At 37.5% G+C, this 15,178-nt stretch overlaps 1 protein-coding gene across 1 annotated transcript; it reads left to right on the forward strand.

Moving 5' to 3' along the window:
* Window positions 1-377: 377 nt before the first annotated feature.
* Window positions 378-1,760, forward strand: LOC122050690 (WAT1-related protein At2g37460-like). Its single transcript, XM_042611577.1, has 5 exons — window positions 378-499; window positions 668-929; window positions 1,180-1,335; window positions 1,466-1,566; window positions 1,613-1,760. Exons 1-5 carry the CDS (start codon window positions 378-380, stop codon window positions 1,758-1,760), a joined length of 789 nt encoding a protein of 262 aa, XP_042467511.1.
* Window positions 1,761-15,178: the final 13,418 nt, after the last annotated feature.

Raw genomic sequence — 15,178 nt, forward strand, 5'->3', positions numbered from 1 at the left:
GAATCCCCTACTCGAAATTCAAGTGGTCTACGGCGTGTGTCAGCATAGCTTTTCTGCCTACTCTGGGCAGTATCGATTCTCTGTCTGATCTTCTGGATAGTCTGAGTGGTCTCATCTATCATCTCAGTCTGAATGTCCAGCTCTACTTCCATTTCTTTCCTTTCACCTGCTTCTTGCCAGTAGATGGGTGATCTGCACTTCCTACCATACAACGCTTCATACGGTGTCATCTTAATAGTGGTCTGATAGCTATTGTTGTAGGTGAATTCAGCTAAATACAGATACTTACACCAACTGTCCTTAAAATCTAATGGACAAGCCCTGAGCATATCTTCTAAAATCTGATTTACTCGTTCTGTCTGTCCATCAGTCTGCGGATGGAAATAAGCTTCAGTCAAAATTTCTACTATGCTGGATTGGCGTTGACTTCCTCGACCTTCGCCGGCACCATGAACAATCTGATACCCATCGTCACTTTCTTGCTCGCCTACTTGCTCAAGTAAGACTCTCTCTCCCTTATTAATTTGAAGAAATATCAAGATAAAATTCTAATAATAAATTTAAATAAGCTGAACAGTTGAATATGCAAGAAAACAAGTTCAATGAAAATTATTATTATTATTATTATTATTATTATTATTATTATTATTATTATGAGTTCATTTAGATTGGAGCGAGTAAGAATAAAGGTATGGGTTGGACAAGCTAAGATCCTCGGCACACTTTTTGGTGTTGGTGGAGCAATGCTGATGACATTCTACGAGAACACTACACGCCAAAGTCAAGAGGATTCACATGTACAACAACTACTTCATCTGGATCATTTTCCTTTGGTCAAACTTGTTGGCAAAAGCCATGGAAGCTTCCTCTTTGGAGCACTTCTTACCATCATAGGCTCTTGGTCCATGTCCTTCTTCATGATCTATCAGGTTTTAATTTCCTTGATCTCTGTCTCTCTCTCTCTCTCTTTAATGTCATTTATGCCTTATTTTCCAAAATGTACTCGCAATTTAGACACCTTAATGATTTATTCTCATTTGAGTTCGAATGGTTCCAAAAGGCAGCAAAAAAATAACAATCAAAGTTTACATCAGGTTGCATTGTCTATTCCTCTGTCAATATCAAGTAGGATACCCTTCTATTTTCTGGTCTTATTTGTATTAATTTTGAATATGACAGGCATGGATCGTGCGAGAATACCCTTCTCAGCTCACCCTTTCTGCCATGGTCAGCTTCATGGGTTGCCTCCAGTGTGCCCTAGTTTCTCTCCTCCTTGAGAACCCTTCAGCTTTGGTCATACAATGGGACATGCAGCTTCTCCTCATAGCTTACAGTGTACACAGCTCTCTCTATCGTATATGCATGGCATTAATTTTAAGCATTTCACTAATCAGGATGGTCATATATATATACTGCAGGAAATATTTTGCACAGGTTGTTCTTCATCATAATGTGGTGTGTGAAGGAAAGAGGCCCAGTCTTTATCACCATGTTTAGTCTTTTGTCATCAGTGGTTGTGGCCATCATGGAGCCCTTGCTGCTCCATGCGCAACTCACTTGGGGCAGGTAATAAATATGAATAATATCCATGTATATATATGAATAATATCAGTGTATCGGGCATGGCTATAATCATTGCTGGTCTCTACCTATACCTGTGGGCCAAAGCTCAAGACTGCAACCCTTCCACGGATCAGCCTCAACTCACTGATGAGGAAGAAGGCAACCAGGCACCTCTGCTAGCTCATACTAATTCCTAGTCACTCCAAGAAAATAAGACTTTACAGATGAGTTTTTGAGACAAAAATAAAATCTATTTCAAAATTATCTAAATCAGAAATCGATTTAGCAGTGAGTGCATGCATTTATGGATATCTTATGCAGCATTAATTAAAATAAGTACACTAGCTATATTACATGAATGTAATTGTTCTCATGGTTGTTCTCTTTTATATATTATAATATGCCAGTCCAAAAGGTACCCTGTAAACGTATTTGAAAGCATATTTCTATGTAAGAGACACAAAAGTAAATATAAATTTGGGTACTTTCGAAAAGAAGGGTCCGAGCAGAGCACTAAATGAATGCAAAGAAAGATATGGCGAGGAGGAACGATCGATAGAGAAAATTGTACACTTATCCTTAGAGGTGGCAAATGGTTCAGGTTGCACACGATATCTAGCTTGACCTAACATGGGTCATACTTGGAACGGTTTGCCAAAGACTAGGCCATGCTTGGCATTGTGTAGGTTAAATCATGCTAAGCTCGATACATGACTAGTTTACTATTTTAAATAGTTAGAATCATCAATTTAACAACAATACTCTTTAAAACTTTCAAAATAATAATTAGTTTAAAGGATATTTTAGTTAGATTAAACTTAAAATTATCAAATTCCCAATTTTTTTAAAAGTTTTTCTATAAATACACTAAATGTCACACCGCATTTCTCATCCAAATAATTCAAAATTCTCAATCTCATTTTCTCTAACTTCAAATTCACATTTTTCTCAACTTCTAACTTCATTCTTTTAATCTCTTTAATCTACAGCTAACCTCTCTATTTGTTTGTCTCTCTAATCTTCATAAGTTCTCTAGGATTGTCCTCCGCATTGTATGCACATCACCATCAGGACATCACAACTATTCATATCAAGGTCAGATCATGTAGGACTTAAATTTTAATTTTTACAAATATATTTATTTAATTAATGAATTTTTTTTGCATTGTATAGAAAATTTATAAATTTTTAAAATCTATATTAGAGGTATCATAGAATCTCATTAAGTTGAATTCATTTCGTTTGTGAGCATGGATATCAACCTATTTTTATCTATACTTGTGCATTAATCAATAGTGTCCACACACTATATCCATATGAGAGTCCCCTTGAAGTTATTTATTACTCAAGTTAACTCAAGAATGAGATACTTGCCAACAATTACATTACCAATATCAATTTGAACTTTGACATCCTATCAACAATTGTGGAGCGGTATAGTACTTTCTTAGCTTCTTAGGTATTTAAGAATTGAGTCTTAACTTCAATGAATTAATGGATAAATTTTTCTTAATAGAGTAGTTGACCTAAAGAAACTGAGTTGATGGGATCATCCGCTGTGAATGCTTCCTCATTTACTCTTAATGGTTGATGGAAAAATTTTTATAAGGTCAGATCGATCATTTATATTAATCAACGTAAACTGGATACATGATACTATTTAAAAACAAGAGGAATGAAAGCACTAGAATTGATGGATAACACACTAGGGGGTGAAGGCTATAATCAGTGTAGCAAGGGGAGTGAAGGTTGCTATAGCTACAAAGATTTTGAGCCTCCAACTCCCATGCAAATTGCCGACAATTAATTAGGAGATTGTTGGATATAATTATCTCTATTATGTGAGCTTATTTGTAAATTGCACACGTGAATACGATCCGAATTCTTTAAAGTGATCTAACTTATGTCTAATGGGTTTCGGATAATTGGATGTGGATCTCATATGTGTAGAACCTATAGTCCCGTATCTATTATCATTTTTTTTGCTAATAATAGATGTTCAGTATATATAGATTTATAGTCTCACATCTATTATTATCGATGGGATGATAATAGATGTGCACTATATAATGGGTTGGTCCTCAGAGGATTAGGGCATCTTTGAGACGTCTATTTGTTCCCCATTGACGAAGAGGATTTGGCGCCGTACAACCCTAACTCCTCTGGAAGACCTACCTTTTCTTTCCGCTGCTTCTTCTTCCATAGGGTCTTCTGGACGATGCTAAAGGACAAAAATATGACTCTTCAATCAGGTTCTTTGTCATTATGTATATGTATTATTATTTTCTTTTGTCATGTTCTCGATGAAACCAAGATCCATGCTCATATGTTCTTATTTTTCCTATTCGAATTCTTATTTCGATTGTTTAGAATTCATGAGGTTTAGGTTTTACGAGAACCATCAATTGGTATCAGAGCCAAGTTTATGTTTCGTCGTTTTCATTGGCAATAAAGTTTAAGTTTTTCGTCGATTTGTTGTTTGTATACTAGATGAAGTCTTTCCTAGTTAATACAAATTTTTTTTAATCATCGAAAATCATATAAGAGAAAACTAGGATAGACTTATTTTTCGAGTTTTTCATATTTATGTGAAGAATACGAAGAACGATGAAACAATCACTGTTTAACTTAATTTTAGGTAAAATTGTGATGGTTCAATCAATTATTTTGATCAAATAATCAATTGTCGAGTCTAAACTTTTGAACAGAAACGATTGAAAAAATTCAATCAATTAATAGTCTTAAACTTGCGACTACATTTTAATCATCTAATCGATTAAGTTTGATTTTAATCGATTGAGATTATTATTATTATTAATTAATTAATTAAGTTTTTTTAATGTTTCTTCGTGAAATAATAATAAAAAATAAAAAAACGAAAAAAAAAGATTATGTTTCATTGAAATAGAATTCGAGGAAAAAAAAAAGGAATGCTACTGTTTCATTGAACCAGTAAAAGAAAAAAATATTAAATAATTTTTTTAAAGAAGTAATTAAGGGATTAAATAGTATTAAATAATACTATTTATTAAATATAACTCGAAGCTTTAGTTTCTTAAGGAAGGGTTCTATATATAATCACGTAGTCGCATATAGTAGGTTTTCGAATCGATTGGGATAATCGATTGGATCATACCAATAAACTATCATAAGGTATCAATCGATTAATAAATCTAATTTTATATTGTTAAGGCTGATTAAGTAATTACTGTTCGAATTAAGTCCCAAGTATTTTCTTGGGTCTATCTACACAATGTGCTACTAAGTTGAGCTAATGTGTCGGCCCAAAGGAAGACACCTTAGGTAGGTTTAGTACATTTTGTATTGGTTGACGTATATCTATGCTAAAAATAATCGGTCCAAAAGGAAAGTTACTTTTATGACAGATATATGCATAAAGTAGCTTACAACTATGGAATAAAATATTATTTTGTTCAAATCATGCACAAAATATGTCGGCCCAAAGGAAGACATCTTTTGTGGCTGATAGGTTGTTGTAAGCTATGAACCAAAATATAACTCATATAAAGTATCATATTATGCGCACAATGGGTTAGCCTAAAGGAAGACACATTATGTGACCAATTAAAGTTTGAGTTATATTAGAGAGTATCACTAACAAATAATGTGTCGGCCAAAAGGAGGTACATTATGTTGTACTTGGTATCTCATAAAGAGCCTATTCATATGCATTTAAAATTGTATTTTATTTGCATAATTTTATATTACTTATATGTTCTTGCCTTTAGTTAAATCGTGAGCTTAAATAAATTTCTCTCTTTAATTTCAATGCAATCTATAACTACCAGCATTAATAACATCCCAACACTAATTGGTTCGAATTTTGCTAAATGGAAAGAATATGTGACCGTAATCTTACGTTGCATGGACTTAGACTATGCATTAAGGTATGATCATCCCCCATCTTTGACCAGTGCTAGCACTATAGAGCAGAGGGATGAATTTCAGCTGTGGGAGAAATCAAATCGCATGTGTTTGAGTATCATGAAGTTTTCCATACCGACACCAATAAAGGGCTCGATAACTGAGAGAGAAGATGCTAGCTAGGAGTTTCCTGGACTAATTAGCAAGTCGATTCACCTCAAATGAAAAGGTCGACACTACCACACTTCTTACGAAGTTCGTAACCATGCGGTATACTAGAAAAGGAAACATAAGGGAGAGACTGAGGTTTGAGACACCTGAAAGTGCTCACCTAGCATCTAGATCTCAAGGTTTGAGCAAGAAGAAAAAAAGGATCAATAAAGGAAAAGGAAAGCAGACTGCAGATTCCGGAAGTTTTCAAAATTTTGTTAGTTCGAAAGTTAATTTAGCTATAGTATCTACTGACATTTGGTGGATAGATACCGGTGCTACTACTCACATAAGTGTCACTATGCAAGGTTGTCTCAGGAGCCGACTTCCGTCTGATGGTGAAAGATACATCTATACAGGAAATAAAAAGAAGGCTAAAGTCGAGTCAATTGGTGTTTTAGGCTTTGTTTAGGAACCAATATCTTTCTGGATTTATAAAATACATTTATTGTACCATCTTTTCAACGGAATTTAATTTCAATTTCTTGTTTGGACAAATCAAGTTATTCTTGTTTATTTAGAAATGGAATTTTCAGTATTTTCTTTAATTCAGTGTTGGTTGGCAATGGTTCCTTGGTTGATAAACTTTATAAATTGAACACCTGTACTCCTACAGTTGACAGCGTGATAATGCATAGTATAGGTATGAAACATAAATTGACTAATGAGAATTCATCCATGTTGTGGCGTAGACGTTTAGGACATATATCCAAACAATGCCTAGAAAGGTTAATGTCACATGGAATTCTCGATTCCTTTGATATGTCGGACTTTGATGTTTGCATAGAGTGTATCAAGGGGAAGACCACTAACAAAAAGAATAAGGGGGCTAGCCGTTGTAGTGATGTTTTGGAGCTAATACATACGGATATTTGTGGATCATTCCCTAAGCCATCTCGGAATAGACACACATATTTTATTAGCTTCATAGATGACTATTCCAGATTTGTCTATCTGTACCATATTCATGAGAAATCATAATCTTTGGACATGTTCAAAATTTTCAAAGCCGAAGTTGAACTTCAACTAGGTAATAAAATTAAAGTTGTCTGATCCGACTGTGAAGGTGAATATTACAGTCGATATGATGGATCAGATGAACAAAATAATGTTTATCCTTTATTATAAATGGAAATCCCTTCCTATCCAAACAAGAAATAGAAATATGTTCCTAGTCAAAGCAGACACATAATAGCACTCCTCAAGTTACAAAACAAGCCCAGTGGGCAAAGATAAGAAATATGTTCCTATAGCTATAGAAGTAGCTCTTGTATCATTGTCTACTCGTAGGTCCACTTCACCCTTTGTCAACTATCTACTCTTTCTTAGCTTTTACACATTACTACAAATGTGAGATGCATAGCCTATATCTAATACCCATGAAAAAAAATAAATAGATTGATTTCTATAACACATATACCTGAGACAAAAGTCTCACTTCTTTTTTTTCTTACGTCCTTCATGTACAACTTATAATTCCTCTTCCAATGTCTGGTTTCACCACAGTGTAAGCATGTTCCTTCTGTTGGAACCCCAAGTTTGTTTTGGTGTGATCAACAAGTTAAGTTAGGTCATGTGTGTTTCTAACCTTGTGTCTAAGTGTGCAGGAGCTTAGGAGAACAGGTAGTCGAGCGGAAGACGCAGCTAGCGAGAAGGAAGGCAGTCCGAGGGACGAGGTGCTGCGGAAGAGTACACCGGCGGACGAGAAGGAAGCTTGCGGTGGTTCCGAGGGACGAAAGTCGGAGCGGAAAATTGCTCGGGGAGCAAGAGACGCAGCTAGCGAGAAGGACGGCACGCGGTGCGTCCGAGGGATGAAGACTGCGGATGAGTACGCCGGCGGACGAGAAGAAAACACGCGGCGATTCCGAGGGACGAGAAGCCGGAGGGAAGCCCGCTCGAGAAGACCGGAAGTTGGGTTCGGGTGAGCCCTTTTCCGAATAACAGAGATCACCCAAGCGAGCAGATCCGGAGGAGAAGAACCGGACCGAGGCGGGACTAAACTAGAGAAGAGGTCCCGGACGAAAAAGTCAACACCTGTTGACTTGGGCTTCTGGCTCCGGGGCGCCCGGAGCCCTCCGGGGCGCCCGGAGCCCTCCGGGGCTCCCGGAGCCCTTCGGGGCGCCCGGACCTTGATTTTGACCAGGATCGTGATTTACACGATCTGAACGTTAGGGGATAAAGTTTTATCCCCCCCAGGGTGCTCGGAACCCTTCCAGGCGCCCCGACCAAGGCTATAAATATAGCATTGGTCCAGAAGCTTTAAATCAATTCAGAACAACTCATTGTAACAACACTTGTACGCTCTCTCTAGTTTAGCTTCTCTAGTTGTGCGCTTCACTGTTGTAAAAAGGCTTCTCCGCCAGAAGGAGATAATAGTACGACGTCTTCCTTGGATTAACAACCTCCCCAGTTGTAACCAAGTCAACTCTTTGTGAGTCTTTCTTTTTCTGTTTTCTGTTTACTTTATTATTCTACAAGTGTTCTGTTGAAAGTTCGAGAAGGGTCTTTGTTTATTTTTTTAGGGCTATTCAACCCCCCTTCTAGCCAGCCCAATGGTCCTACAAGTGGTATCAGAGCCGAGACGCTTCAAGAGGACTAACCGCCGAACGAAGCAACGAGATGGCCGGATCTAACATCTACCCGCCAAAATTTGAGGGGGACTTTGCAAGCTGGAAGAAGCACATGGAGGTATTTTTCGGTACCGATTTTGATTTATTACTAACAATGGAACTCGGTTTTGAAGCTCCCGAGGGCAAAGTGAAAACTCAATGGACAAAGAAAGAGCAGGTCGAGTACGTGGCAAACAAGCAAGCAGAATTCCATCTGCTAAGCGTACTTCCGCCACAATAAGTCAACCGGATCGGCACCTACAACTCGGCAAAGGAGCTTTGGAAAAAGTTCCTTGAACTACATGAAGGAACATCCGAAGCCAAGCTTGCGAGACGGGATTTACTTCGAAACCAGCTCACCAACCTCCGTCTTGAAGAAGGTGAAACAATTGCACATTTACACTCAAGGATACAGGAGCTCATCACCGGACTTTCGAATCTTGGAGAAGAGGTAAGTAACCAAGATTCGCTCAGGTACGCTTTAAATTCCTTTCCTAGAAATACAAAATGGGCATCATTAGTAGATGCATTTTACATTTCTAAAGATTTAGAAAAGATTTCGTTAGAAGAATTCTTTTCAACATTTGAAGTGCATGAGTCAAGATGTGCAGGAATCAAAGAGCCCAAGAACAACGTCGCCCTCAAAGCTTCGAGAGACAGAGTCGGAATCTTCTCTCGACGACGAGGAAATGGTAATGATGGTAAGACGATTTAAGAAGTTATACAATTCTAGAAAAACCAACCATCCGCAGGGAAAGAAGAAAAGAACAATCCGCTGCTACCACTGTGACGAGGAAGGGCACGTCAAGGACAACTGCCCCAAGCTGAAGAACAAGGACAAGGAGAAGGGTAAAAAGCCTATTCAAAAGTGAAAGGCCCTGAAGGCGACGTGGGATGATACGTCGTCCGAATCGGAAGTCGAAGCATTCTCCGGACTCGCACTGATGGCGAATCATCAAGTCGACGACTGCGATTCAAGATCTTCCTAAATGAGCATCGAGAGCATCGATAAAGGGGGAGACACGTCGAAAGAATGCAGCAACTCAGGGGGAGAAACGGACAATGAGATCGACAAGGTAAGTCAGGTGCGATCTCTTCCTCTCGATAAAATGTTTAAGTTCGTTAAACTTTTAACAAAAGATTGCTGCAAAATAGAAAGTGAAAATAAAAATTTAAAAGTAATTATAGCTAAGTCTTGTCCCTTAGAAGAATTAGATAAATTAAAACTAGCAAATGAAAAATTGAAACTTGAAAATGATGATTTGAAAATTCAAGTAGATAACTTGAAAAACTATACATATTCATCTAAAACCAATTTTAAAAGATTTAATAATTTAAATTGATATTTTAAATATCACCCGGGATAAATTAAGAACATTTCAAAAAAATATGTCCCTAAAAATTTTTTGGTTAATCCAGTAGGCTGAAACCTATATTGGGTTCCTAAATCATGCTTAAACTAAATTTTAAAATTAAAATTAGCGCTTTAAGTGAGAAAATTAAACAATGAATTTCTCTATGAGGCTTTGTCTAAGGAAGTGGTTGTTGCTCCAATAACCAAGAAGGCCTAGTGTCTCGCCACGACTTGGAAACCAAAATATTGAAATAAATGTTTAATTAACTTACTAATGAAGCATTAATACAAGAATTAATTAGTGCTTTAAAAAGGTTATGTAAAACATTTTATTTCAATTTATAAATTTACTTAGAAACTTTTTTTAAGTCATTTTTTAAAAAAAAAAATGCTTAAAAAATTCTCAAAAATTTAAGTTAGAATTTTTTTATTTTCAAAAATTTGTTACTTAGGATATTTTTTTTAGAAAAATTCTCAAATCATTTTCTCCTACGTTAAAATTTTTTCCTGAAACTTAGAAAAAAATTTTCAAAATTTTTAAAAAACTTAGAACTTTTCTAGAAATATTTTTTTCTCTCCTACGTTAAAATTTTTTCCTGAAACTTAGAAAAAAATTTTCAAAATTTTTAAAAAACTTAGAACTTTTCTAGAAATATTTTTTTTCTAAGTCTTTAACCCTTAGATTGTTTTTCTTGGAACCCCATTTTTTTGTGATCAAAGGGGGAGAAGGGAAAGTATAAGTCTAGGGGGAAGTAGATAGATTTAATTTTTTCTATCTTTTTGCACTTAAATTACAAATTAAGTTAATTTACTTAATTTTATGTCTATTTTTAACCCTATCTTAACTTGGGTTGATCACACCAAAAAGGGGGAGATTGTTGGAATCCCAAGTTTGTTTTGGTGTGATCAACAAGTTAAGTTAGGTCCTGTGTGTTTCTAACCTTGTGTCTAAGTGTGCAGGAGCTTAGGAGCACAGGTAGTCGAGCGGAAGAAGCAGCTAGCGAGAAGGACGGCAATCTGAGGGACGAAGCGCTGCGGAAGGGTACACCGGCAGATGAGAAGGAAGCTTGCGGTGGTTCCGAGGGACGAAAGCCAGAGCGAAAGATTGCTCGGGGAGCAAGAGACGCAGCTAGCGAGAAGGACGGCACGCGATGCGTCCGAGGGACGAAGACTGTGGATGAGTACGCCGGCGGACGAGAAGGAAACACGTGGCGATTCCGAGGGAAGAGAAGCCGGAGGGAAGCCCGCTCGAGAAGACCGGAAGTTGGGTTCGGGTGAGCCCTTTTCCGGATGACAGAGATCACCCAAGCGAGCGGATCCGGAGGAGAAGAACCGGACTGAGGCGGGACTGAACCAGAGAAGATGTCCCGGATGAAAAAGTCAACACCTGTTGACTTTGGGCTCCGGGGCGCTCGGAGCCCTCTGGGGCGCCCGGAGCCCTCCGGGGTGCTCGGAACCCTTCCGGGCGCTCGGACCTTGATTTTGACCCGGATCGCGATTTACGCGATCTGAACGTTGAGGGATAAAGTTTTATCCCCCAGGGCGCTCGGAACCCTTCCAAGCGCCCCGACCAAGGCTATAAATATAACCTTAGTCCAGAAGCTTTAAATCAATTTAGAATAACTCATTGTAACAACACTTATACGCTCTCTCTAGTTTAGCTTCTCTAGTTGTGCGCTTCACTGCTGTAAAAAGGCTTCTTCGCCAGAAGGAGATAATAGTACGACGTCTTCCTTGGATTAACAACCTCCCCGGTTGTAACCAAGTCAACTCTTTGTGAGCCTTTCTTTTTCTGTTTTCTGTTTACTTTATTATTCTGCAAGTGTTCTGTTGAAAGTTCGAGAAGGGTCTTTGTTTATTTTTTTAGGGCTATTCAACCCCCCTTCTAACCGGCCCAATGGTCCTACACCTTCCTTAGCCACCACACCTTTAGGTTTCAATGCATGAGACTTGGTCTTACCTTTGGGATGGTGCTCTTTGGGCTTATGTTTGCCTTTACCCTTTTACATCAGCAATATGGTACTAGGATTAATCTTCTTAAGATTAAGTTCAACAGTTCTCAACGTGCTTAACATCTCAGGCAATGGTTTATCAATTTCGTTCATGTTATAGTTCATGACAAATTGACTACGCTTTCTAACGATGATTGTAGAACAAGGTCAGTGGTCAACTCTTAGTCCAATAGAAGTCTCAAATTTTCAAGGTTCTCAACATTTTATATCATTTTAAGTACATGAGTTTCTACGGGACTTTCTTCTTACATCCTGCATTGAAATAAAGTCTTAGATACTGTTGGTACCCCAAGGTAGTTTTAATGTGATCAAACAAGTTCAGTTAGGTCCTATTGCATTTAACCATGTGTCTAAGTGTGCAGAAATTTAGGAGCACAAGAAGTCAAGCAAAAGACGTAGCTAGCGAGAAGGACAGCATGGGAGAGAGCCAACGATCTCAGTGCGTCTAAGGAATGAGGTGCTACGAAACAGTACATCAGTGGACGAGAAGGGAGCGTGTGGTGTTTCCGAGGGACAAGAAGCCAGAGCGGAAGATTGCTCGAGGAACAAAAGACGTAGCTGTCTGAGGGATGAAAAGTTGTGGAAGAGTACACTGGCAGACGAGAAGGAAGCACGCAACGATTCCGAGGGATGAGAATCTGAAGCGGAAGCTTGCTCGAGGAGAAGGTCGGAAGTTGGGTTCGAGTGAGCCCTATTCCGAATGGCCGAAATCACCCAAGTGAGTGGAGCCGGAGCGAAAGACCCGGACCGATGCGAATGGAACCAGAGAAGGAGGTCGGGATCAAAAATCAACAAAGGGCTGATTTTTGGCCCTAGGGCACCCGAACCAGTCCAAGGCGCCCGGAACCTAAGTTTTATCACTTTCGACATGGCCTTTGACTGTTACGTCGATGATAAGATTTTATCCCATTCTAGGCACCTGAAACGCTTTCAGGCGCCCCGAGCAAGGCTATATAAGCAGCCTTGCTCTCAGAAGCTAAGAACAATGAAGAATAGTTTGAAACAACACTTGTACACTTCCTAGTTCTTGTTTAGCTTTGTCTTGTGAGCTTTGAATGTTGTAAGAGGCTTCTCCACCTGAAGGAAATTTTAGTGCATTTTAACTTCCTTGGATTAACAACCTCCCTGGTTGTAACAAAGTAAAATCTCAGTACCTCGTCCTTTCGGTTTCTTTATTATTTTTTATATGAAAGTGTTCTTTTAATCAAGTTATTTATCTGAGAAAGGTTTTGTTTGCTTGATTTGTGCAGGGGCTATTCACCCCCCCCCTCTCTAGTCGACCGTCAAGGGTCCTAACAAGTGGTATCAAAGCAAGGACGCTTCAGGAGGACTAACCGTCGAACAAAGCACACGAGATGGCTGAACCGAGCATATACCCGCCAAAGTTCGAGGGGGAGTTCGTAAGCTGGAAAAAGAGAATGGAGATATTCTTTAAAACTGATTTTGAATTACTTTTAATAATGAAATTCCATTTTGTAGCGCCCGAAGATAAGAAAGAATACCAGTGGACGAAGAAGGAGCAGACCGACTACTTGGCAAATGGCAAAGCAGAGTTTCATCTGATAAGCATTCTACTGCCACAAGAAGTCAACTGGATTGTCGCCTACAACTCAGTAAAGGAGCTATGGGAGAAGTTCCTTGAGCTACACAAAGGGGCATCCAAAGTCAAGCTCGTGAGATGAGATCTGCTAAGGAACCAACTGAGTAACATTAAATTGGAAGCAGAAGAAACCGTTGCACATCTTCACTCGAGAATGAAGGAACTCATCACTGGACTCACGAATCTTGAAGAAAAGGTAATAAACTAAGATTCATTAAGGTACGCGCTTAATGCATTTCCTAGAACTACAGAGTGGGCATCTTTACTAGATGCTTACTATATTTCTAAAGATTTAGAATATGTTACCCTAGAGTAAATGTTTTCAACATTTGAAATCCATGAATTAGGTGTGCATATCCGAAGAAGGAACCGAAGCATAACGTTGCCTTTAAGGCAAGGATGGACGGACAAGATTCAGAATCCTCTCTCGACGATGAAGAAACGACAATGATGGTGGGGTGATTTAAAAATTTAGTTAAATCTAGAAAAACTAACCATCTATAGGGTAGAAAGAAAAGAACAATCAGATGCTATCACTGTAACGAAGAAGGGCATGTTAAAGACAACTTCCCTAAGTTAAAGATCAAGGGCAAGGACAAAGGAAAGAACAAGAAGCATGTCCAATCTAATAAGTACAAGATGCTAAAGGCAACGTGGGACGAAACATCGTCCGAATCAGAGATTGAGGCTTTCTCCGGATTTGTGTTAATGGCAAGTCATCAAGAAGATGAAAATGAAGCAAGCTCATCTGAAATGAGCATCGAGAGCATCAATGAAGGGGGAGTGACATCGGAAGAAAGCAACAGTTCAGGGGGAGCTACGGATAACGAGATTGATAAGGTAAGTCAGGTACGATCTCTTCCTCCCGATAAGTTATTTAAATTTGTTAAATTATTATCTAAAGACTATTGCAAACTAGAAAAAAAATAAAGAATTAAAGTTAATTCTAGCCAAATCTTGTCTATTAGAAGATTTTGAAAAATTAAAATTAGAAAATGATAAATTGAAAATACAAGTAGAAGACTTGAAAAATCGTGCATGCTTAAATGTGAAAAATCAAAATATTAGGAAATATATTAATTTGAACTGGTATTTTCATTACCACAAGTGACAAATTAGGAAAATTTCTCAAAAAATATATTTTTAAGAGATTTCTAATTAATCCAGTTAGAAGGAACTTAGGGCTTTCAGCGAGAAAATTAAATGTTTGATTTTCTTAAGAGGCTTTCCCAAATGTTTAATTGAATAACTGATAAAGCATTTAATCGTAGTTAAATAATGCTTTAAATAATTACTCAAACATTTTTTTAGTGTTTTTAACTTAGAAATTTTCTTTAAAAAGTTTTTTTTGGTTTTTTTTGGAAGTATCAACTCTACTTTACCAAAATTTTTATAAAATTACTCAAATATTCTTTGAAAATTTGTTTAATTTAGAAAATTATTTTTGCAAAACTTAAAACTTCTAAAATTATTTACATTGCAATTTTTTTTTGGTGATATCAAAATTATTTTCAAACTTTTTCAAAATTTTCAAAACTTGATAAGTTTTTCAAAATTATTAGAAAATCAATTTTTTTTTAAATTAAAACTTTTATTTTTTTTTTTTTTTGAAAAATTACCCTTAAGAATTGTTTTGGTATCCCATTTTTTATGTGATCAAAGGGGGAGAAGGGAAGATTAAGTCTAGGGAGATGTAGCTTAATGTTTTCAATTTTTTCACTCTAATTGTAAAATTTATTGCTTTTTTTTTTATGTTGGTTTACCCTAACTTAACTTGGGTTGCTCACATCAAAATAGGAGAGATTGTTGGTACCCTAAGGTAGTTTTGATGTGATCAAACAAGTTAAATTAGGTCTTATTGTGTTTAACCCTGTGTCTAAGTGTGCAGAAACTTAGGAGCACAAGAAGTAGAACAAAAGACATAGCTAGTGAGAAGGACAGCACG

This window comes from Zingiber officinale, chromosome 3A (genome assembly GCF_018446385.1).
Source record: "Zingiber officinale cultivar Zhangliang chromosome 3A, Zo_v1.1, whole genome shotgun sequence".
Lineage (NCBI taxonomy): Eukaryota > Viridiplantae > Streptophyta > Magnoliopsida > Zingiberales > Zingiberaceae > Zingiber > Zingiber officinale.